This window comes from Pimephales promelas, chromosome 6 (genome assembly GCF_988280905.1).
Source record: "Pimephales promelas chromosome 6, fPimPro1.hap1.1, whole genome shotgun sequence".
NCBI classification, from domain to species: domain Eukaryota; kingdom Metazoa; phylum Chordata; class Actinopteri; order Cypriniformes; family Leuciscidae; genus Pimephales; species Pimephales promelas.
Window position 1 is genome coordinate 11,035,378 of NC_142774.1, and position 24,213 is coordinate 11,059,590.

The following is a 24,213-nucleotide window of genomic DNA, read 5'->3' on the forward strand; positions in this document are numbered from 1 at the left end:
TAATTTACATAACTATAACTATCCATGTACGAGTTTTCAATGTCTCTGTTGAGTTTCAAGAAGAAAAATGTCATTTTACACGACTGCACTTTGCAAGGTACAAACTAAACTAGCTGCGAACTTTCTGTCCCAATTTAAAAGAGCTCAAGACCTGGTGCGAACTGACTCCCCTGTTGAGCACTAATAAGCTCGAGTTTAATATATAAGAATAAAAGTTGGTGCGCATCCACAAATTTCCACCACTGTAACTTTAGATATCACACAGTCAGCAAATCTGTGATCATTTTCCTCAAAGTACGCGTCCCAATTCCTGTTCGCCACAAAGGCAGATAGAGAGATGTGATGTGTCAGTTCTGTGTTTTTTCCCCCTCCGATGTTTCTTACACTTCATCTGGAGGGCTGTAACGATACGATACATTTGGTGACATTTCCATGCTGACCTCCTCCCACTCTTTCCACACAAATTGGCGTTATTGAAATCTGAGCAAACTCGCACATTTTTCCGACAGACAACCTGTGCAACCTCACATAATTGAGGCTGATAAATATGTGATTCAAACTAAGAATATTCATCAACTCTGAGCACTTCAGAAATGCACCTGGCAAGAGAACAAATTTGCATTTTCATTCTTTATCGGAGTAAAATGTGAATGCATGTCATTAGGCAGGAGAGATGCAATTACAGGGCGAAAGGAGAAAGTCCTCCCACACACATTTTTACCTTCCAGAGAGGCATGTCAGAATTAATAAACCTGTGTCTGCAAATGAAAATCCTTGCTAAAAGCATGGGACAGGTGACATGTAGTTTCGCTCTTTTCGATGCAGACTAGATTTCAATAATTTGGCCCATTTAGCTCTGCAAATTCGTCACGCTAAAGTGAAAGTTGTCGTATGAAAGGACTAAAATAATCCATCTGCCGTCCAACTCTCAATGATACTTCATGACAACAATAACCCGACAATGACACAGCCTTCAGTAGAGCTTTTCGAAATCTACCGTGGCTATCTTCGTGTCTATAATCGTAACTGCCACATGAAGTAGATGTGGAAAAAAAATATCTTTGCTTTCAATGCCAAAGAAAAATGGGATTTAATCCACTCAAAGACTGAGCCCGTGTGAATTGCAAAAAGAAACTCAAAGGCTTTCAATTGAGTTCCAGCGCAAAGGGACAACAGCTTTCGAGAGCGATTCAGTTCGCTCAAAAATTAGCTCTCACGACAGAGGGACGATAGATTTATCAAGACTGCCCAAAGGATAACATGCATCTTTCAAGTACACCATCGCCAGAGACATGCAATTGAGCTGCAGTCGGTGAATGGAGCGTAGACAATGATGAGCATCTACAAATAAATTAACTACAACAAGGTGGTGTATTAGAGCTATATTTTCTGACAAGAAGAGGACATCATCACATAAAGCAGCAAATGGCTGACATTGCTCCGAGTGTAGCTGGATTACAAGGTGGATATGCTCCTGTGCTGTACACTTCTAAGACAAAGGCTGTGATAGACTTTGAAATGTTTTTATTTCCTCTGGTCCAAATACGGACCATGTATTCATGGGAATCAGGTGAAAACACAAAGTGTGTGCCCGGTTGAGCCTGGAGGAAGGTGCTGGACTCCAGCAGGGATGAAGGTCCTAAGGCAGGGAGGGTAGTCTGTATCTCGCACGTTACAACATCTTCCTCTGCTCAAACTCCTGCAGAGAACAGGGAAGTGCAAACAGGAGTCAAACAAACATGATCAGCAAGGGCCCGCCGCGAATATGACCGGAGCAGGGGTCTGTTATGTGCGAGTCAACAGTTTACTTGTTTAAAAGAATGAAGTAGACAATACAGAAGATAAATTAAATATGAAAAAGAAATTCAGTTCAAGAAAGGCAGTTACTTGATCATTTTCATATTAAATCTTACCTACAAACCTTTTATGTGCTGTTTTTACTATGCAGAGCACTTTTCAAAACCTGTTATTATAATTAAAACGAAAATTAAAATGAAGCAAATTTATTTATTCAAATGGAACACAAAAAGAGAATGTCCACATTGCTATTTTCTTTGGCTGCACAATTAATTGCATTTTAATCATGAAAACGATTTCTGCTTCTCTCGATTAATCAAAAATAACCGCCACAATATTGCACAACAATTTATACAGAAAATCCGTTTTTCTTTTAATTTGATATTTGCGCATTGGTAACAAACCTCGTCTGTTCATTCTTGGGGTTGCCAAATAGAGCTTTTCTCTTAAAAGAAGACATTTCTTCTGTGTTTTACTTAATCTTTGCAATCAGTGCTTGCTCTCGCTGTGTGTGTGTTTGTACCATTTTTTAAAATGGCTAAATTGTTCAGGCTTTATTCAGTCATCTTGGCATCTCTAATAGTCTTTCTTTAGGAATCTATAGCATTTTTTTTTTCATATATGTGGAAAATCTGAAAAGCTCCCTGCATTAAATAGAAGATGGCTTTGTGAGTCTCAGGATTTGAGGCCATATAAAGGTTAATAGCACAAAAAAAAAAACACATTTAGGGAAGCTGTGGGTAAACACATAAAGCTGTGAGAAATGCATTGCATGATACAAAGACAAATGTAGATTGTTTCAGTCAGGAATAGCTATTTACATAGTTAATTTACAAAGGCATACAGCAACAGGGTGATGTATTTTGTTTTTGAAAATGCATTTTCCTTAAACTAAGGGTGACGGAATGGTGCATTTCAGAGAGAATTCCCTTATGCAAATGTCATGTTTTAGAAACGAAGATGCTCGGGTTCTTCGGTAAAAATACTTGAAGCATCACTGTCATCTAGTGGTCAAGCAGTGCATTGTCTCCAGCACTCTGAACTAATATTGCAGTGAATGGCCTTGAGTAACTTAAGAAATTAAGTATTTGCTGTGATTACATCATTAGTAATGAAAGAGATGGTAAATGAATGAAAGTGATTAGTATATTCCCGTGTTGTATCCAGTAGTACACTAGTAGGACTGGATGGTTTATTGAATATTCACAACATATTTGCAAAGCTTTTGTGATAGGCCTACATGTAAAATTGAACGATCGTGCATATTAAGTCATTAATTTTCTTAAAAATGTAGTGTTAAGAAAGATATTTTGGAAAAATAGTGTTTGATTTTTTTTTTTTGATACATTTCCATGAATCAGTTCAAATTGTCTGCTTACATTAAGATGTTTAACACTAATTTAAAAGTTTGTTTGTATAATCGGTAAAAAATCTTTACAGAAGCATCCCAGTGTGGCATTTTACACTCTATATGATGTATATATGTATGTGTGTGTGTATATATATATATATATATATTTTTTTTTTTTTCAAGCTGTATCGTTTTCAAAAGTGATGGAAAAGCTGATGGAGTAATCATTACTCCAGTCTTCAGTGTCACATGATCCTTCTTCAGAAATCATTCTAAAATGCTCAATTGGTGTGCAAGAAATTATAATTTTGTTAAAAGGTTTGTGCAGCATAATATTTTTCTGAAATATTTTTATATTTTTCAGGATTGTTTGAAGAATAGAAAGTTCAAAATGCAATTTAATGCATCCTTACTGAACAGAAGTATTACCACAATCTTGCTGACCAAAAATATTTTTAACAATAGCATTTAATTGTTCTTCAGTTCACTTAATCAAAAGTGATCATTACTTTAAGATAACATAACAAAAGTGTTAACTTAAAGGATAGCTCGCCATAAAATCAAAATTTTGTCACAAATTATTCACCCTCGTGTCATTCCAAACCTGTAAGACTTCCGTTCATCTTCGGAACACAAATAAATATATTTTTAAAGAAATCTGATAGCTTTCTGTCCCTCAGTTGACAGCATACACAATTACCACTTGTCTTTGACACTTCAAAAAGTTCATAAATAGATGGTAAAATAAACCTAATTCTAGTCTAATTGAGCGTTTTTTTGTTTTGTTTGTTTTTTTCAAATTTTCTGGAGAGACATGATCGCTTTATATAATGAAGAGATTGAATTTAGGCTTTTATTTACAGTACATAAACATTCATCAACACACATCAGTTATGGAAGACGCGTTTGCTTGACGTGCAGGAACCAATGAGGTTCATTCTCTCGGGTCAAGCAGTTTCGGTTGAGCTTCTGCTTATATTCGCTGATCAAGATTTGTATGTGAATAAAATATACGTGTTCATAATATAAAGTGATTGAGTCTCTTCAGAAAAATTGGACTAAACCGCTCAATTCATATAGATTAGTTTTATGATCTCTATAAACTTTCGAGTCCAGAAAGGTCTCAGATTTCATCAAAAAGATGAACAAAAGGTATTTCGTTTTAAATTTGATTTGGTCAAAATACTGAATAGTCATAAAGTGGACAAATATTTCTTGGTTATATCATCCAGGCAGAAACACAAGGAATAATGAGAAACACCATGGGATAAAGGTTAAGATATTGTCAGTTGCCAACATATGTGTGTGATAACATGGAGGAAAAGCTTTGAGGCGTGCGTACGTGGCATCATTATTAAATTGGCCAATGAGATAAACACAGACGTATGAACACAATGGGCTGCAAAATTAACAACCAGCCAGAGTGTTTTTCATCATTACTTCCAATGATTACAAATTAGAATCCAGGGGTGTGGTGGAAGAGGAAAGAAAATGGTATTGATGCAGAGGAAGGAGCGTTTGCTAGTGCTGATAATGAAAGGCTAAAATGATGAATGAGGGTAATACACGCTTTCACTTTTTATACATCTTGTTAAAAACGCTGGCTGTGATAAATTGAGATAAAGAGGCAGAGCTGCTAAGTCACCAATATAAATGGAGGTTTGTTCAGTTTCTCTCTTGTGGTGTAGCTTTCTATTGAATACCTTACGGTAAAAACTGCTGTGATTGTCTAAGGGGGCCCTTTATACAAGTGACTGTTTGGCCCACAGAACAGTGGATTTCCTAGAGCCACACAAACCGATAAAAACACTTTAAAAAGAGTTCTCAGCAAGCTGACCAGCTTACTGTGAGAAATCAAACTAAAAGGAGAGAAATTAAAAAGGTTTTTTACAAAAAATAACATATTTAATGGCTTGCTCTCTCAGCACGCTTGAGTTTGCAGAAGCTAAAAACGGTTGAGCATTTAGGCCATGTCCACACGGACATTTTTTATAACTGAATTTTTTTATGCGTTTCGGCCATTCGTCCACTGAAACAGACACAGAAACCGAACATTTTTGAATACCCCTCCTAGGGTGAGGATTTTCAGAAACACCGGTTACAGTGTTGTCGTGTAGAGAAAACCGGGGTTTTTGCCTTGCAACGTCAGAGTATGCGCACGCGTTATCCGTTATCCGCCTACCGGAACCTGTAAAAACTTTTTGTTAGGCTTCTGTGGCTTTACGGTTAGGGTTATATCGCCGCCTGCTGGTGTGGCATGCTCTTGTGCAAAAAATGTGCAGAGTTGGGGGTTGAGAAACACTGATTTAGACAGCAAGACTGAGAGACAACGGTCTCACCTTGAACATGGTGCTGCCCAGCTGAGCCGGAGACATGCTGATGACGACTCCAGCCGACTGCAGGGCGGCGATCTTCTCTTTGGCTCCCCCCTTGCCTCCAGCAATGATGGCTCCTGCGTGGCCCATTCTCCTTCCAGGAGGGGCTGTCAAGCCAGCAATGAACGACACCACTGGCTTAGCATTGGCACCCTAAAAAAAAAAAAAAAAAAAAGTTAAGACCTTTTTTAAAAAAACTAGATTAGTACTTACATCCAGCAAGGATTCGTAAAGACTTTTACACTATTACTTTTGCTTTCCCCCAAGAAAGTTCGCATTTACTCGCAAAACTTTCGCATTTCCCAGAGAAACGCTGTTCGCTCTCAAAACGTTTGCATTTCCCGGAGAAACGTTTTGTTCACTTGCAAAACTTTAGTGTTGCCCCAAGGAAGGTTGTGCTTGCTAGTAAAACTTTTAATGCCCCAAAAATGTTTGCGTGCACTTGTAAAACTTTAGTGTTCCCCCAAGAAATGTTGTTTGCTCGTAAAACTTTTGCGTTGCCCCAAAAAATGTTGCATTTGCTTGTAAAATGTTTGTGTTCCCCAAGAAATGTTTTGTTGCCCCAAGAAACATTGCGTTCGCTTTAAAAATGTAAATTCCCCTAAGAGCTCCATAGTTTTCAACATTGATAATAATTAGGGCTGTCAAATGATTAATTTTGATTAATCACATCCAAAATAAAAGTTTGTGTTTACATGATATAAGTGGGTGCACTGTGTAAAATTATTGTGTATATATATATATATATATATATATATAAATACACACACATGCTTGTATATATTAAAGAAATATTTTCATGTATATACTGTATATAGATTTATATGTAATTTATATTATATATATATATATAAATATTTTATATATAAATAATTTTTTTTCCTAAAATATACATGCATGTGTGTGTATATATATATATATATATATATATATATATATATACTGTATATATATACATACACACACACAACATAATTATACACAGTGCACCCACATATATTATGTAAACACAAACTTTTATTTTGGATGCGATTAATCATTATTAATCGTTTGATAGCCCTAATAATAATAAGAAATGATTCTTGAAATTATTGAAATAAAAGCAGCCTTAGTGAGAATTTACAAAAACATTTTTTTTTTTTAATCTTACCAACTCCAAACTTCTGAATGGTAGTGTGTGTCTGTGATACCCAAAACTAATTTTGTATAAACACAATGTACAGCAGAAAAGTGTTTTAATTTGAGCACAGCATTATGGGTATCCATTAAAAAAAAAACTATGGTCATAGTAAAGCTAAGCAAGGCATACAAGAATAATGTTTTAAGAAAATTACAGAAAGTGAGTCTATTTTTTTTAGACTTGTAAATAAGAGACAAAGATAAGTGCAGGGGCTTTTAGGTGGTGCATATTGTGCACAAAACTGGCATTACAAAGAAGGCAGATCAAGGCATCTAATAGCATATGTGGGAGTAAGCAGATGAGCAGACAGTGGTTAGAGTCTGTCATTTAATACAATCTCACTTTCATGGAGGGTACTGTAATTTGTCATGTCCATGCCAATTAACTGCCATCGCTGATGGACCATCATGCTCAGGCTGTTTTTTCTTCATTCCAACCATATTTTGCCCTCATGAATGACATCATAATTCCAGAATGAGATGTGGGCTGTCGTAATCGCACCAGCGAGGGGCAACAGGTGGACAAGAGTGTCTAGAATGAAACGGTAGAATAGCATTTTGGATGTTTTTAAATCCGTTTTGACAGCTTTTCTTAGAAAGGCTGAAATACTAAGCCAAATACTAACTTTGAACTCTGATGAGGCTGTACCAAAAACTCAAGGCTTGGCTGGTTACCATGTGTCAGTCCCATCATGCTAGGGGGAAAGCATATTTCTGTAATGACAGCCACTGCAAAAGCTGTATATTCTGATAAAACTATTTTATCTTATAATTATATTACAGAAGATATTTTTCAGTTGTATACTTCGGGGGTTCCCGTCCAGTGTCAGCTGAGCTATTGCCAGAGATCAATAGGGATGCTAATGGATTGTTTTCTACAGTGTAATAGACCTCCCTGGGCTTAAATGGAGCAAGCACTAATTCAGACGTTCCCATTAGAATCTCACAAGAGGGAAGGACCCTAAACTTCACAGGCAATTTTTGATTTCACTAAAAACTTTAAATGGGAATGCAAACTTGAGGTACAGACGATGAAATGAATGTGACCGCCAGTCAAAGACAGTCTAACCTAATACTTGATAATCTTCAACTACCCGCTAACATTATAATGCGCCACAGGAGCCGTCTTCGGTTCAAAGCTCAAGCTCTGCTCATGCTGTTCATGTTCATGCAGCCGACTGCAGACTAAAGCCTAATCTGGGAAGATTACGATAATGAATTGAGGAAATTACATTTTGTTCATGCACAAAACCTTGTGAGAATGCTGAAATGGAACGTCATCCTTTCATTTTGTGCTCCTCTTTTGTTGAATGACAATGACTTTCTCAGACACTCTCCAGACAACCTTATTTTAAAGTAACCCAAATGCTGTCATTATTTACTCGTTGTTGTTGCGAAAATTCTGTGTCCAAAAAAAAAAAAAAACTAACAAGATACATGTTTGGAACTACAGTATGTGGATGAGCAGATAATGACAGAATTGTAATTTCTGGGTGAGCAATCCCTTTAAAAGTGTGCGAATTGAATGGATTTTTACCGAAGAAAATGATAGACAGACATGCAATGAACAATTGCAGAAAGCACAATTTGTCAGGTTTTCATGTTAACTATTGGAAATGTTCTTCTAGATCATTCAGCAACTCCCAATATTGTATTGTCGCAGTGACTGTGGACTGCAAGTGGATCTTAATGGGCAACATTCCCTAGGTGACAAATGTTAGCAATAAGCAAAAACAGGCATATAGCTGACAACCACTTGAGAGGAATATTCATATCAATATGCTAATTTGACTGAAAAGCAATTTTGCAGTTTGCCTTGGCAATTCTGACACAAGGACTTACTGGTGTATGTGTGTAGTAGGCAGTTGATTAATTGACAGAAAAGAGGAAAACAGGGTACTCACACCATTATTTGCACAATGCCACCGCAGCTAATAAAAAGAGATATGGATCCAACAGGAAGTGTGGGGGCGTTTAAATGTGCTGTGAAGTTATGGGATTGGACCATGAGCTTTGTCACTACTATTATTCTAAGAGAAAAAAACAAAACAAAAAAAAACCAGACGCCTAGGCCAGTCTAAAAGGGTTCATACAACATAAATCTGACGCAACTTTTTCAAGAGCTAAAAGTTTACAAGCTCCTGCATGAATTGCCGCTTCCATTACCGTCTGGAACCTATTGTATCAGCCCTGTCTGCACTTCTTAATGAGACTCGTACGCATTTAACAATCTGATCGATTCAGGTCTTGTTAACAGCGGCACAAACGGGAAATGTTATAACTGTCAAATGCTTCTCCCAAGGCTGACTCCACTGCATGAAATGTAGCATGACCATGTATTGATCTCCATTATTCATGGCCAAGGCCATCTTTGGAGCATTCACTTAAAAACTACCTTGTTGAGGTAATGAGAAAAGTTTACCTGAAAGGACCAATTTCAGACAATCAGCAACTAGTCGGTGAGGAATAATTTAATTTCCTCACTAATTTAACTGACAGGTGGGGAAAGAGGAAAGTTTCACAGCGCTAATGCGTGCTCAAAGAGCTACACGCTTGCTTTTCTCAGAGAACACAAAAACGCTTAATAGTTTCCGCAACTATGAAACTTCAACAATGCTGAAAATTGCAGGTTGAGATTTGGCCGTTTCATTTCAATTCAAATGTGGCACTGGCAACAATAAAAACGAGCTCTTTAAAACAGTCTGATTCACAGGGTATAAAAAGAGGCTCTTTGAACATGAGGCACTTGTTCACACAGTTAACGTGTGCAAAGTGATTTGCTTGATTTTTCTGAGGTTACCGTGCCCCTCCGCTGCCACGCTCTCAGACTTGAGTTCCATCTGAATAATGTCTGGCTGTCTGAGTTGCTCTTGAGAAAATGGACTTTTGTGCATCGGTTTGCTGTACGCAATTTGGCACAATCAGCACGGCTGAAACCATTCCATGAGTGTTTCTAGTGCCAACGCGAACGCTTGTTTTTAAACATCACAGACATAAAAAAAAAATCCTCCCAATGCAAGAAACATGTAAATGCATCAGCTCTCTCAATGGCTCTCAGACTGGAGGAATAAATATGACATGTTTAATGATGACACAAGCTGAGGCGCTGTTAGAGATGTGGGGGAGGTCTTTGATTGTGAGTGAAATTCAGCCAGGCTGGTCCAAAGATCACAATGAAAACCCTGTAGATATTTCTTCACAGCCAAAACAGATCAAAGAGCAGTTGGAGGCTGATTTCTCATTCACAGAAACAATGTGAGCTCAGGGGTGAGTAGCTCCAGCCAGCAAAGAAAGAGGAGCTCCATGTGAGGTGGGGGTTCCTGTTTGCTGGAGAAAGCTGCGATATCCAGGAGATAAAAAACATTGTGTACGTCCCAAGGGCGAAGAAAAAAATACTGTAAGCAATGATTCATGGTTCTAAAAGTGACTCATGAATGAATAGCAGTGATTCTTAACCTTTGAGTGGTGTGTGTGTGTGTGTTCTTAAAGGCAGTTCACCAAAAATAAAATAAAACCAGCTTAGAATATGCATGAGATGTCTTTTGAATGGATAAAATAGCTTTCTGTGATGAACAGATGGAAATATTAAACCTAATTTGCATGTTTAAATATGGCATCTGATGTTAACGATGCCAAACATCATTAGTTCTCAATGTCTCAAAAGAACATGACTTGTCAATGAGATGTTTTCCATTGACTTACAGCCTATATTTTACTCTGTCCTCACACAAAACTGTAATATGACTTCAGAAGACTTGACTTTAGTGAAAGAGTCAAATGGATTACTTTTATGATACTTTTTTTCATGCTTTTGTTATTTTGGAGCTTGCCAGCCCCTGGTGTCTATTGAGTGTTGATGGTTTAGAAAAAGAGTATTGTGAACATTTTGACTAACATTTCCTTTTGTGACTGACAGAAGAAGTTATTTGAGTTTGAATGAATGAATGAATGAAGGTTAATTTTAGGGTGAACTACTACCTGTATACAGCCAGAAGTATTGTTTATTTTACATGCATTTGCAGAACAAATTTGGCCTAAAAAATAATAAAAAATATTAGGGCTGTCAAACAATTAATCACATCCAAAATAAATGTTTGTGTTTACATAATATATGTGGGTCCACTGTGTATAATTATTTTATTTATATATATATATATATATATATATTTTTTTTTTCATGTAAATACTGTATATAGATTTATAGATATTTATTTTATATATATAAATATTTTGTATATAAATAATATTTCTTTCTTAAATACGCATGCATGTGTGTGTATTTATATATATACAAAATAATTATTCACAGTGGACCCACATATATTATGTAAACACAAACTTTTATTTTGGATGCGATGAATCGTTTGACAGCCCTAAAAAATATTTTAATTGTCGTTAACCAACAACAGGAGGTTGCTGTTGAAGAAAGATTTGGAGATAGCACAAAGATAGCCTTGTGTTTTGAGTGTGTGTTAAAAGGTTGAGGTAATATTAAAAAAATTAAAAACATTCCGACATATACTCTTTAAATTTAACAGGATTTCTCAGTTACGAAACCACGTGTGAACATTGGAAGCAACTTACAGAGTTGTGCTGTTTCAGGTACTCTGCCGCATTCTCTTCTGCATCTCCTCCAATCTCTCCAATCAGAATGATGCCTTCGGTTTTTGGGTCGTGCAAGAACACCTCCAGGCAGTCAATGAAGTTAGTGCCATTAAAAGGGTCTCCACCGATACCTGAAAGAAAAGACACTTTATTCAAAGACCTCTCTGTACTAAACACTTCCTGTAGTCTAGGCAGATGTATTATAATGGATGACTGATGGCTAGTTTGCCATACCAATGCACAGCGACTGGCCCAGACCCACTTGGGTCGTCTGATGTACTGCTTCATACGTAAGAGTGCCCGATCTAGATACAATGCCTGAGAAAATAAAGAGAATAGAGCAAGATAAAGATAAATTGCAATTTTATAGTGCTACTAATTATTAGATAAAAATAAAAAAAACAATACTAGCAATTTAAATTCACACTGCATTATTTAACAGGTAAAGGTTCAAACATATGATTACTTAATAGGTACAGTATAATGTAATAACAGACAGCCAAATGAATACATCAAAGTGTGAGTCTCTTCCATTGATTGTGTTCTGCAGACCATACACTTACAGTATAGAACCTTAAATGGTTCTTTCAGGTGCTAGAAGATTTAGTCTTAATAAATAATTTGATTTATTTTTATGAAATTTTATGAATTAAACAGTTAATAAACATACTTTATCACAAGATAAAAATTAAATGACCATTAAACATGACAGTACTATGTAATCCTTTAAGGCATTTATACTTGTATAGAACATTTTGGGCATTAAGAGTTCCTTAAAAATTCAGAAGTCGAGAATTCTAGGTTTTTACATTGAACCACATTAAATGCTTTAATTTCTAAGAGTGTAGTTTCCTTGCTTCACAATATTCTAGAGCAAAAATGTCAATTCCTAGCAGGATTTAACATTTTAATGCACTTTTGCTGCTCTCAGTTATGTCCCTCATGCCCAATGAAACCAAGAGGAAACTAGCCAGCGTTAAACAAAAAAAAAAAAATCTTTCCAAATGTCAACCGTAACCTAATAGAAAAACAGTACTGGGAAAGGCCAATTTCAGCTGAACTATTTTCAGACAGACGAGGTCATAACTCTTATTATAGGAAGAGACACCAAGCCGAACTCTGAGTACTATTCATCAGAGCTCCTCAAAAACCTGTGTTATCCGTCTAGTGATGTAACGGCACAGCCCTGCAGTTTAAAATTCCTAGACAGAGCACTGATGAGAAGTTATCTGCATGCTCTCTTTTTAGCAGTCTGAACACTGCGCTGCGGTCTACATCTGAGTTCATGTTCGAGCAGAGACTTTTCATCATCCCTGACATGGTGAGAGACACTCTTACAAATCAAACACATTAAAAAGTGTCCATTTCAAATTGAGACCCTGTGGCTCTGTCTGTCTGATGCTTCTTTTATGAACGTGAAGACAGGAGGAGCGCTAGGCTTTGCAAGGATCTTTTAAGATTCTATTCAATCAGTATGTGAGCTGCTCCAGTGTCAAACTCTTCTGGAAGGATGCGTTTACTTTGTCATAAAAAAAAGGTGTCATCCAGTGGAGCTCTTACCAACTCTTCCTTTCTTGTGGATGTGTCCAGGCATGATCCCAATTTTGCACTCACCAGGCTGCAAGTAGAGATTTAAAAAAAAAAAAATACATTTTACTTCAGGACATTTCACAGGACATTTATGGTACATTTTTATATTAATTTTCTTATACATTATAGATATTTTAGTGCAAACAATCTAAGTGTATTCAAGTGTAAGTCATGCGTGATAAAAGTGCTCCATGCGGCTCTAGAGGAGCATTAAAGGCCTTCGGAAGTGAAGAGTTTGTGTAAGAAAGAAACATACCCATATTTAAAACTTTGTCCAAAATAACTACCTTCCGACAGACAACCTATGCAAGTCAACTTACGCCAAAAGAGTAGGTAAAAAAGTTTTTCTTTATGTTTTTGCTGATTTTCTGAATGCTGATTTGCTGCTCAAAGTCTTCTTCTTTTTATAAATTCTGAAAATAGTTGCATGGAACATATTTCTGATTCTAAGAATCTTTGATCAATAGAAAATTCAATAGAACAGCAGTTAGTTGAGATAGAAATCTTTCGAAATCTAAAAAAGTTTTACTGTCACTTCATGAATTTTAACATGTCCCTGCTGAATAGAAGTACTAATTTTACAAAAATTACTACTACAGTTTACATTTTTTTTTCCAAGAAACTTTAAAATGGTAGAGTATAGAGACCGCTTTCCACAATCTAAATCATTTCAGATGGATAAAGGAACCTATCTTACTTTCCACCCCCTAATATCTTGATTCAACGGTCACATTACGAAAGTAAAATGGGTTGTGAATGTGTTCCATATTAACATTAAACTGTTTTTAAAAGAGACAGTGTTCAAATAGTGGCTTTGTGTTAAAATTACATCTACAATTTTGCCAAATTCAACCATATGCCTTCTCTTCAAAATTTACAGCATTTTAATCTCATAATACAAATCCTGTGTTAGTTGACTAATGTTTCCAAAAACCTGTGTGAGTACAAAATAAGGATAACACTTTAGTTTAGGATCCAATTTTCACTATTAACTAGTTGCTTATTAACATGCATCTTACTAGGACATTGGCTGTTTATTAGTACTTAAAAAGCACTGCATTCTGCATGAGCATATTCTACATCACTTAATAACACTACCAAAACTTAACAACTACATTACTAACTATTAATAATCAGTAATTGAGGAAAAGTTAGTTAGTTAGTCATAGTAAGAATTGGACCCTAAACTAAAGTGTGACCAAAAAAAAAACAGCATAAATGCAGCTCTCACGTTGATGACACCGGGACAGTTGGGGCCAACGAGGCGGGTCTTGTTCTGGCGAAGCAGCTTGTGTTTGACCCGCACCATGTCCTGCTGAGGGATACCCTCAGTGATACAGACAGCTAGAGGCATCTCTGCGTCAATTGCTTCGATGATGGCCGCTGCAGCGAAAGGGGGCGGCACGTAGATCACGGTGGCTTCAGCCCCTGTGCCATCTTTAGCCTAAAAACAAAAAACAAATTACTCAATCAAAAATAACATATCATTCACAGAACTAAAATAACACTTGGTCAAACATCTAATTTTAGCATTTCAGTTGCAGTTGGGTTTTATCTGAAAGGGTTTAAACTGATAAAGATTAAACAACCAGCCTCTAGCCTTTAACACTTCTGTTATGTTGGCATTGCTTGCTCGTCTAAATGAGTCCCCTTAAAGTCCCCGTGAAATCAAAATTGAACCTATTTACTTTGTTAGCGCATATTACTAGTCTTGTGGTGAACAATTAATCCGTGCAAGTAAAAATATATTTAAAAAATGTTTTACCTTGGTAATCTTTAATCAAAATCTGAAAAGTTACTTCCGGTCTGGAACGGTTTCTTTTTCTGATGACGTAGGTTTCACAGTTTGGGTGGGGAAACGCTTAACCACTCCCCTCAAACCGTTAGTTTGCTATGAGCGAGAGATGGAGAGGAGGAGCGCTAGAGTAAAACCCTGCCCTCTGTTCAATATTCCGTTTCACTTGGAAATACGTCACAGCACTGGAGAAAAATCGTTTGTAACTTCCGGTTCACGGGGACTTTAAATGTCCCCTAGTACCCTCAGAGAATCAGACCAGCTGTCCAAAAAGTAACTGAGGCTTAAAGGAAACCGTCAGCAGTCACACAGACCATTACCTCCTTCACGGAGTTGAAGACTGGCAGACCCAGGTGTGTTTTGCCCCCCTTGCCTGGGGACACTCCTCCTACTAATTGAGAGCCATAGTCCAGAGACTGCTGACTGTGAAAGGTGCCCTAGAGACAGAGAGAGAAAAGGAGATCATTCAAGGAAGGAAAGAGATTAATTTGGCTCATTGTTCAGCATAGACCGCTTGTTTTGGATTAAGATTAAATGGGTCACATCACAAAACAAAAGGAAAATCTATCAAAACTTTATCCCCTGTCCAAAAAGATTGTTTGTTGATACAAACTACTCATTCTGAACACACAGATATTATCATTTCTAAACACCAAAAGAATAAAAGATGTGAAAGTGAAGTGTGTGAAAGTTCACTAAACCTTGAGCCATTTCTGCTCATGTGAAGCACCTGTTGTTTTGCAAACCTTAGCAGTAGAAGGAGTGGCTGAAATGTATTTTTAACCAGGTCCATGATCATTTTATTCAATTTGATCTTAACCATTAATACAGCATAATTTTTGATTGGTTTGTGACAACACAACAAGTGATATGTTGTACACACAAAGAAACTGCTAAACATTGACATTTCTATTGAACTCAAAAGCAAACCCGCTGCCAAAGCATGAGCAGACCAAAGTGCAAAGGTGACATTTCTTAAAAGGCAGAAGTATAAAAAAAAAAAAAGTTGTCAAAAGAGGAAAAAAAAGTGTCAAAGAGTGTGTGGGAAAATGTTTCCCACACACAAAAATTTTTTTTTTTTTTTTACAAAAGTATAAAAATTATAGACAAATGTACAGTATGGACCTAAATAAAATAAAACAGATGAAAATAAAGTCAAAAATAAATAAATAAAACAATAATGACCTTAATGAAATAAAATAAAACAAAAAATGTAATTAAAAAGTCTGTGACATTTTAAATTACATCTGTATAACTAACATGTGACACACTACTGGAACACCGAACCCAAAACCACTACACAAAGAAAAAAATATATTATGCGCAATGGTCACGTATAGCATATTTTAGGCACGATTCTGCAAGATTCGCAGTATGTAGATAAATCTGCTTGGTTATTAAATTACAGACTAAATGTAAAGACACATGTGGAACATGATATATATAATTTCCCAGCATGCAGCCCAGAACATAGACTTACAAATGCACTTTCATTAAGTGAAGCACTTTAAAATCAATGAATTCTGTAAAATAAAAATGGATCAGTAAAATACTATTTCCCCATGATTAAGGATTTAAACAGTCAGTGAAAATGGTACGTCACGAACTTCAACCTTCCTTTCCCGATATGTCCATGTTAATTATTACAAATTATTTTGAAACATCACAGATAAGTCCAAAGGTAAGGGTCGCCCATATCACATCAATATCTACCACTGTAATGTTTTATATATAATTAGAAGGAATGAGGAAACCTGGCACGTTTCCGCTCCATTTCCCCTCCGACCGTCCAACTTGCCAACTTTTCTACCATCATTTGTTCTTATGCTTTCATTAAGGCTGAAGTGCTGAGCTAACTTTGCCGTTTTTCCTCCACGCTGCCTCCGTTAACATTGTAGCCATTAATTTGAGGTATGGTTTGCTTATGTAGCCGAACAGCAAAGTTAATATGCCGAGATGACACTCCAGTCATTCCTCATCCCCTTCTAATTATAATGAGTGTTCATTAAAACTTAATCTAATAACCCTTTATTATGGTAAAGAGCCGTTTGTAAGAGGGTGAAGGAGAGTTAGAGAAATGCAATGAGAGATTGGAAATAAATCACAGGGGTGAGAAAAGCAAGGTTATTGGATGCTGTGGACAGCAGTTTTAGCGTAAAGGACCTATGGGCAGATGTCAAGAACAATCTTGATTGTCTTTCCTCACAATATGAAATAAAGCATGAAAGAATAGTACATTTAAAACTCAACCCAACACATAACAATAGTCTTTAAAACGGTCATGTCATATTTTTATTTTATACATTTAAAAAGTGCCCTATTATGCTTTTTTAAAGGTTGTGTTGTGTTGGAGGTCTCCTTTATTACTACTTTAATTTGTATTATTTTTTTTTTAATGGGGAACTTGGCAACTATTTCAACTTACAGGTTTTTTTTTCTATCGCTAACAAGCGCTTACCCATACTTTACATACATTTTTTTTTCAAAACTCACCCACCTACAAAACACATTTAACATTTACGCATGTAAATGTAGACGCTTTTATCCAAAGCGACTTACATTGCAAGCTACACATTTACATTCTCATTAGTTCTTGCTTTCCCTGGTAATCAAACCCATGACCTTGTCGTTGCAAGCACCAATGCTCTACTATTTGAACTACAGGAAAACTACAATTGACCAAATGGATAATTTTCTTCTCAAAAACAAAACATTTTGTTAAAAATATACTAACTCTTCGTTTCAAAATAGAACACATCTTTCTCTGCACACACTAACTTTACCAAAACTGATATCATTGCAGAAGCAGAGGTTTTTATACTGTATCTAAGGTTTGGAATATTGTTTTTGCTATTATGGGATGGTGTGTGTTAACATTTGTAAATACTACAAAAACAATCCATAATTTTGTAGGGAGGTATAGCTTGTCTGTTAAGAAAATGTAAGCATTGTGAAATGTGAAATGCACTGACTGCATATTGTGTGAAAACTACAGGAAATGTGTGAATGGTATGGCCACAAAAGACCGATGCTGAGTTTTGAAAATGTGACAACTGGCTGAACAAACGCTTGTTGTCAACTGAAAAAAGACATTTAGAAATCATTTGGGTGGTTAAAGGGTTAGTTCACCCAAAAATGAAAATTAAGTCATTAATTACTCACCCCCATGCTGTACCTACCAACCCCGTAAGACCTTCGTTCATCTTCGGAACACAAATAAAGATATTTTTGATTGAATCTGAGAGCTGGATCAGTCCTACATAGACTGCCTAAGGGACTGGCTCTTGACGGCCCATAAAGTCATTAAAGAAAAGGTTTAAATATTCCATGTGCCGACAGCGACTCAATTATAAGTTTATCAAGCGACGAGACTTTATTAAATAACGACTTTATTCGACTATTCCATTACTTCCTTATGGGCGCATGCGCAAGAACTGAGACGAGGACGTTCTCATTCGACCACTTCTTGTTACTGGCTGCTCACCGCTTAGGAGTTTTACCGCCCCCTACCGTATAAGATGATGTTCTGATATAGCTGGAAGCGCAAAACTTTCGGTTTACAAGCAGAGGAAGATGCGCGCTGTACATACGCTTTTCAATTAGCGTATTTTCCGCACTATAAGGTGCACTTAAAAGCCTTTAATCTTCTCAAAAAACGACAGTGTTCCTTATAATCCGGAGCGCCTTATATATGGATCATCATTTTATACGGTAGGTGGCGGTAAAACTCCTAAGCGGTGAGCAGCCGGTAACAAGAAGTAGACGAAGTTGAGCGTCCTCGTCTCAGTTCTCGCTCATGCGCCCATAAGGAAGTAATGGAATAGTCGAATAAATAAAAAAAATAAAAAAAGTCGTTATTTATGTTTTTTCACACAAAAAGTAGTCTCGTCGCTTGATAAACTTATAATTGAGCCGCTGTAGGCACATGGAATATTTAAACCTTTTCTTTAATGACTTTATGGGCCGTCAAGAGCCAGTCCCTTAGGCAGTCTATGTAGGACTGATCCAGCTCTCAGATTCAATAAAAAATATCTTTATTTGTGTTCTGAAGATGAACGAAGGTCTTACGGGGATGGAACAGCATGGGGGTGAGTAATTAATGACTTAATTTTTATTTTTGGGTGAACTAACCCTTTATATAACCTGTTCTGGTGAAAATGGTGACTTTCCCTGCTCCCCCCAGTGTTCCCAGGCGGTAAACCATTTTTGCAACATGGGGAATAAAGTCCCGGTAACGCCCGTTTCACACATACTCCGTTTGCAGTGCGTATGCGGTCCGTATTTTTTTCCGTACCCATGTTAACAGGTTAGAGCTTTCACACGCGAATGCAGTCCGTCGATCCGTTCCAGTTGCGGTGCGTATACAGCAGTGCAGAGATCGTTTCCGTACCGAGTCTATTTCTGCTGTGCTGCAAACGCAGAAATAAAGTGACAGCGCACGGTTCGTGGTCAAAATGAACTCAGATTGACCTCGAAATGTAGTAGTTTCACCATAAATGCATTTAATTCAATAAAATGTAATAATCTCTCCATAAAGGTATTTAATTGTTTCATATTTATACTTTAAGACATCTTAATATATAAGTAATGCATGGAATTGTATGCATCGTGTTTAAACGAGCATGCGTCCATTCAAGTTTGTTAAAGAGAATCGCAAAGCCATGGCAAAACTTTTATTTTAATAAAAGTTTCTGCATATGGTGAACATATTTTGATTGCCAAAAACCAGGACACATGGCCCAGAAAAATGATACTCGAAGTTTACTCAAAGATGCCTTATTAATTTCAATACAATTAAAATAGGCTATGCCCCCTCTGTGGAGAAAATTAAGACACAAATTCAGATAGGCTTCTCAGGGGATACTCAACATGTTTTATTATGACAGGTTGGTTTAAAAAATAATGAATGAAATAATGATTAAAAAATAATGTCTCTTCTGTATTAGAAAAATAAATATATAATATTAATTAACTAAAAGAAATACCTTCAAATTGAACAAAAATACCTCTCACAAACGTACAAAAACGAACTAGTTTCCTTCCTCTTTATCCTGTTTTTCTTCCTCATCCTCCTTGTCTGCTCATCTCCTATATTTTGCGATAAAGCTGATCTTTTCCAGCGTTTTTTTAATTTTTTTTTTAAAACCAGGACATCACTTTATAAAAAACGGCCAGGAAGGACGTGAAAACAGGACTGGGATAACAGGACTGTTGGTCACTGGTCACGCTATTGCTGCATAACTTCTGATTTTGAAATAAAAATAGCGAGTGTTTGTGGTACAGCTCACGCACTGCAAACGCAGCATATGTGAAAGCACTTTAGCGCGTGCGGCTCCTGTACCGGATACGCACCGCAACACTCACCGCATACGCACTGCAAACGGAGTATGTGTGAAACGGGCGTAAGTTGTAATAGGAAGTCTTGTGAGAAGCGAGAATGAGCATGAAACACAAAACTGCTTTATGACAATTCGACATAATTCTATGATACTGTATTACTGTGTATGATGCATTACCCACCTCGGTAAACATAGCTCACACGATAAAGTTGGCCGGCTCAAATAATAACACATGCACATGAGCAGCGGTAGAAAGACAGAGGAGGGTGCCGCAAGTGAGTGTTTTAATGACAGTGTAGGGAAATATACGCCCAACAGCTGTAGGGGGAGCTTGATGAGAAAATATTGTACGTAAAAATCAGTGAAGAAATGGCTAGAGTTGCCATATTCCCCTTTAAATTGCTGATCACCTTATTTATTAGGAGCTGAAAACAGTTTGTTCGAAGATTCAGTCTAAATTCGAGGCTAATCAGGCCAGGCAACCATTTTCCAGTCTTCAACTGCCCAATTTTGGTGAGCTCTTGCAAATTGTCGCCTCTTTTTCCTATTTGTAGTGGAGATGAGTGGGACCCGGTGGAGCCTCGTGCTGTCAGAGCATGTGAGCGGAGTGGAGTGGGAGCGAGCAGGTGGATCTTGGACAGAGCGCAGAGCAGCATTTTTAATAAAAAGACAGAGCAACGCCCTATTTCCCGCTCCACTCACACCACGAGAAAACTCCACGTCTTTTCCCCGCCTGACTAAAGTTGCTTGCATAGTATTCAGCATCCCCAAGCGGGTCTGCGAGTGCAGAGAGGGTTTTCTCCGCGGCTGGCCTGCTTTCAAGAAACCACCGCATGTGTCTGAAGCCTCAGACATTGTCCAAACTCATGTTCTTGAAGGTGAACTCAAAAGAACCGTAGGCTAGATAAGGAAAGCAATACTTTTCTTTTTTTTTTTAAGTTTGAGCCAATTTAAATTGTTATCCATGTGCTCTCTGCGCAAAAGTTCAGTTAGATATAAATCTGGTGGCCTAATAGTTAATTTACTTTTTAATTTAAAACTTTGATGTAGGCCTATAGCCAAATTTTTATTTATATAATTAGGCCCATTGATTCGTTTATTTTTACAGCTTTTTTTTTTTTTTGATATAGGCCTAAGCCAATTAAAATTTTAATAGTGCGCGCTGCACAAAAGTTCAGTTAGGCTTATCAAAATCTGGCCTAATAATTAATTACTTTTAAACATTTATGTATATATTTTTTTACATTTTTGTTTATATCATTTTAAGTTATTTTATTAGGCCCATTTATTAGTTTAATTTTACAGCAGTTTGTGTGTTTTAAATTTAATTCTATTTTTTTAATTTCAAATTTAAATTTTTATCGTGCGCGTAGAGCAAAAGTTCAGTTATCAAAATTCTGGTTAATTTATTTTTAAAACTTTTATGTATATTTTTGTTTATATCATTTTTATTCAAATTATTAGGCCCATTTATTCGTTTAATTTTACTGGACTTTTTGTGTAGGTTACATTCTTGTTCTTACATAGGCTAGTCCTAATTTGTGGAAAATTAGGAAATACAAAAACAGGAAATAGTCAAGTCAAGTCAAATATATTTATATAGTGCTTTTCACAATACAGATTGTATCAAAGCTGCTTCACAGTATCAATCAAGACAACATCACAGTGTTTGTTTATTCATGAAAAAAGACTATCAAGACTGGTAGAGATGATCAATGGTATGATGGATCATTTAATTTGAATATCCCCAATAATACCTAAAAGTGAATACAAATACATGCAGATTTTTTTTTCCCTTTTTTGGAGCGAGCGGGGGCGATTTGAGTGGAGCGCGAAGCAAACTGTGTTGAGCACGGAGCGATAATGAGCGGAGCGGCCTGGTGTGGCTTTGAGCAGGGGAGAGGAGAACAGTTCCGTGAGCGAGGAGCGGAGATTCTCACCGCTCATATGCTCTGGTTGTAGCCCATCCGCCTCAAGGTTGTGCGTGTTGTGGCTTCACAAATGCTTTGCTGCATACCTCGGTTGTAACGAGTGGTTATTTCAGTCAAAGTTGCTCTTCAGCTTGAATCAGTCGGCCCATTCTTCTCTGACCTCTAGCATCAACAAGGTATTTTCGCGCCCAGGACTGATGTATACTGGGTGTTTTTCCTTTTTACACCATTCTTTGTAAACCCTAGAAATGGTTGTGTGTGAAAATTTCCTGTAATTGCTCAATGCTCAGCCAGTTTCCTGTCATTCAAGTAGACCACAACCATTGAGACAGCACTTCAATCAGTAACTAAATTGAAATAAAATTACTAAAATAAAACCAGACCTTTTCACATAATTTGGGCTGAAGTGCAGGGTGTTTTGGGGTGCATAGACTGGGATTACACACCTGTTTTCCTGTGAAGCCTTGACAGATGACCTTAGTGTTCTTGTCGATGTAAAGGTTCTTCCTGTTTCCAGTATAACAGTGTCTCACCCCAGCCTGCTGCACTGCAAATACAAAGACAACAGCCATGGAATAAGAATCAATGATCAAATAAATCTAAAAGTGTATGAAACATTTCAGATGTTTACAAGTCTGCATTATGATCAAATGTTGCTGTTTGTATAAACACTGGAGTTCGTGTTTTCATTTTGTGTCCACCACACCTTGCCAGCAGTTTATTTACTAATCTGTCACAGTAAATGCAAAGTCAACTAGGAGGCTATATTAGTAAACTTAGTTTAGGCCAAAGTAGTAGTTGTTGGCTTCTCTTTCCCATTACTCTATACGTTCCCAGCAGGGTCTGATGTCCAAAGGTCATGCAGCTTCGACCTCTCAAAGAGTTTAGAAATAGTACAGGGTTGGAACAGACGGCAATAGTTGAACCAACAAATCCAATAAATTTATCAGTGATCAGCAAACAGTTTTGACTCTTTTACTCTATAGGACTTCAAGAAAAGGGCTATTGACCACAGCTGACAGGATTAAACGGCCCTTCCACATTTCTCTAGGTTAAAGTTCACGTAAACTACTCATAGACCAGGGGGTTTCAATCTTTTAGATGCCATGATGGACCCCCAATATGATCATTGCATTACTGCATATTGCATTAAATTGTAATTTAATTAAGTTTGTGATTTACGGTTCTTAAAAAGCACAGTATGCAGTGTATCACAGGGAAGTTGGTCAACACTGCTTTCTGTTCAGCTGGAGTGAAAATTCCATAATTGACAGACAATTCAATTGCACAAGACTGGAAAACTTAAACCAAAAGTTTCAAAAATGGCAACACCCTTTCACAGACATTGTAACATGATTTGCTACATTATTATTATAGAAAGCAACTACAGACCTAACGTTACATGTCAAGACGGTCAACACGCGTTCAGCAGACTTATAAAGAATAGTGTTATTCTAGTTGAGGATTCACAATGAACAACATTGTGATAATAACTGTTGCAAAGACATAGTCTCTGTCCCTTAACGTTACAGCATATAAATAAGCACTAAGTTTCAAATGATAGTGCTGTGTCTGTTACCTTCAAGTTAACGTTACTCCGCTACTATCATTAACATATTAGAGACAATTTAAAAAGACAACCTCCTGACGAGGTTGAAATGAAACACATTTTACCAGAACAGGTCATTCGTTCATAAGTTGACTGTTAATATGTTACATTTGGTGCTGAAAACAGCAACACAAGAACAGCATTAGCATTAGCTGACTGTGTCCGTTTAATCGAAATAGAAATAAATAAATGAATCCCACGTTTACAATATCTGCTGGAACAACGTCCAAACAAAGACAGAGATGTGTTTAAAATGTAAAAACGCTCGTATTCGTTTTACTTACAGAGGAACCGGGCAAACAACCTGCTATGAGACATCTTCGGTCATTCACCAATGACACCGGACAGACATGGACCTAAACGTCAGTATACATAGTAGTCCTGCTAGATGCCTGAAGAAATATAGTCGCCTTACATTTTTTACAGTCTATGGGTAACAGACATCTAAACACACTATAGCATTATATGCGATTTTAGAAATAAATGTGAATTAATCCATGAAAACGGGCATTATTTGCTTTAAAACGCAAGGAATTCTGGACAACGTTGTTCTACATAATATAATATAATAATATAATATAATATAATAATAGCATTACATTATTTTGATTATTTGCAGTATACACCACTGAAAGAAAGTGT

General features: G+C 36.8%; 1 protein-coding gene across 1 annotated transcript; it reads right to left on the reverse strand.

Annotated features, from left to right (window-relative positions):
- Positions 1-1,367: 1,367 nt before the first annotated feature.
- On the reverse strand, positions 1,368-23,967 carry suclg1 (succinate-CoA ligase GDP/ADP-forming subunit alph). Its single transcript, XM_039689300.2, has 9 exons — positions 23,856-23,967; positions 22,409-22,509; positions 15,013-15,129; positions 14,129-14,341; positions 12,868-12,925; positions 11,542-11,625; positions 11,287-11,438; positions 5,488-5,676; positions 1,368-1,699 (listed from the first exon to the last, which is right to left on the reverse strand). Exons 1-9 carry the CDS (start codon positions 23,887-23,889, stop codon positions 1,673-1,675), a joined length of 975 nt encoding a protein of 324 aa, XP_039545234.1. The 5' UTR covers positions 23,890-23,967; the 3' UTR covers positions 1,368-1,672.
- Positions 23,968-24,213: the final 246 nt, after the last annotated feature.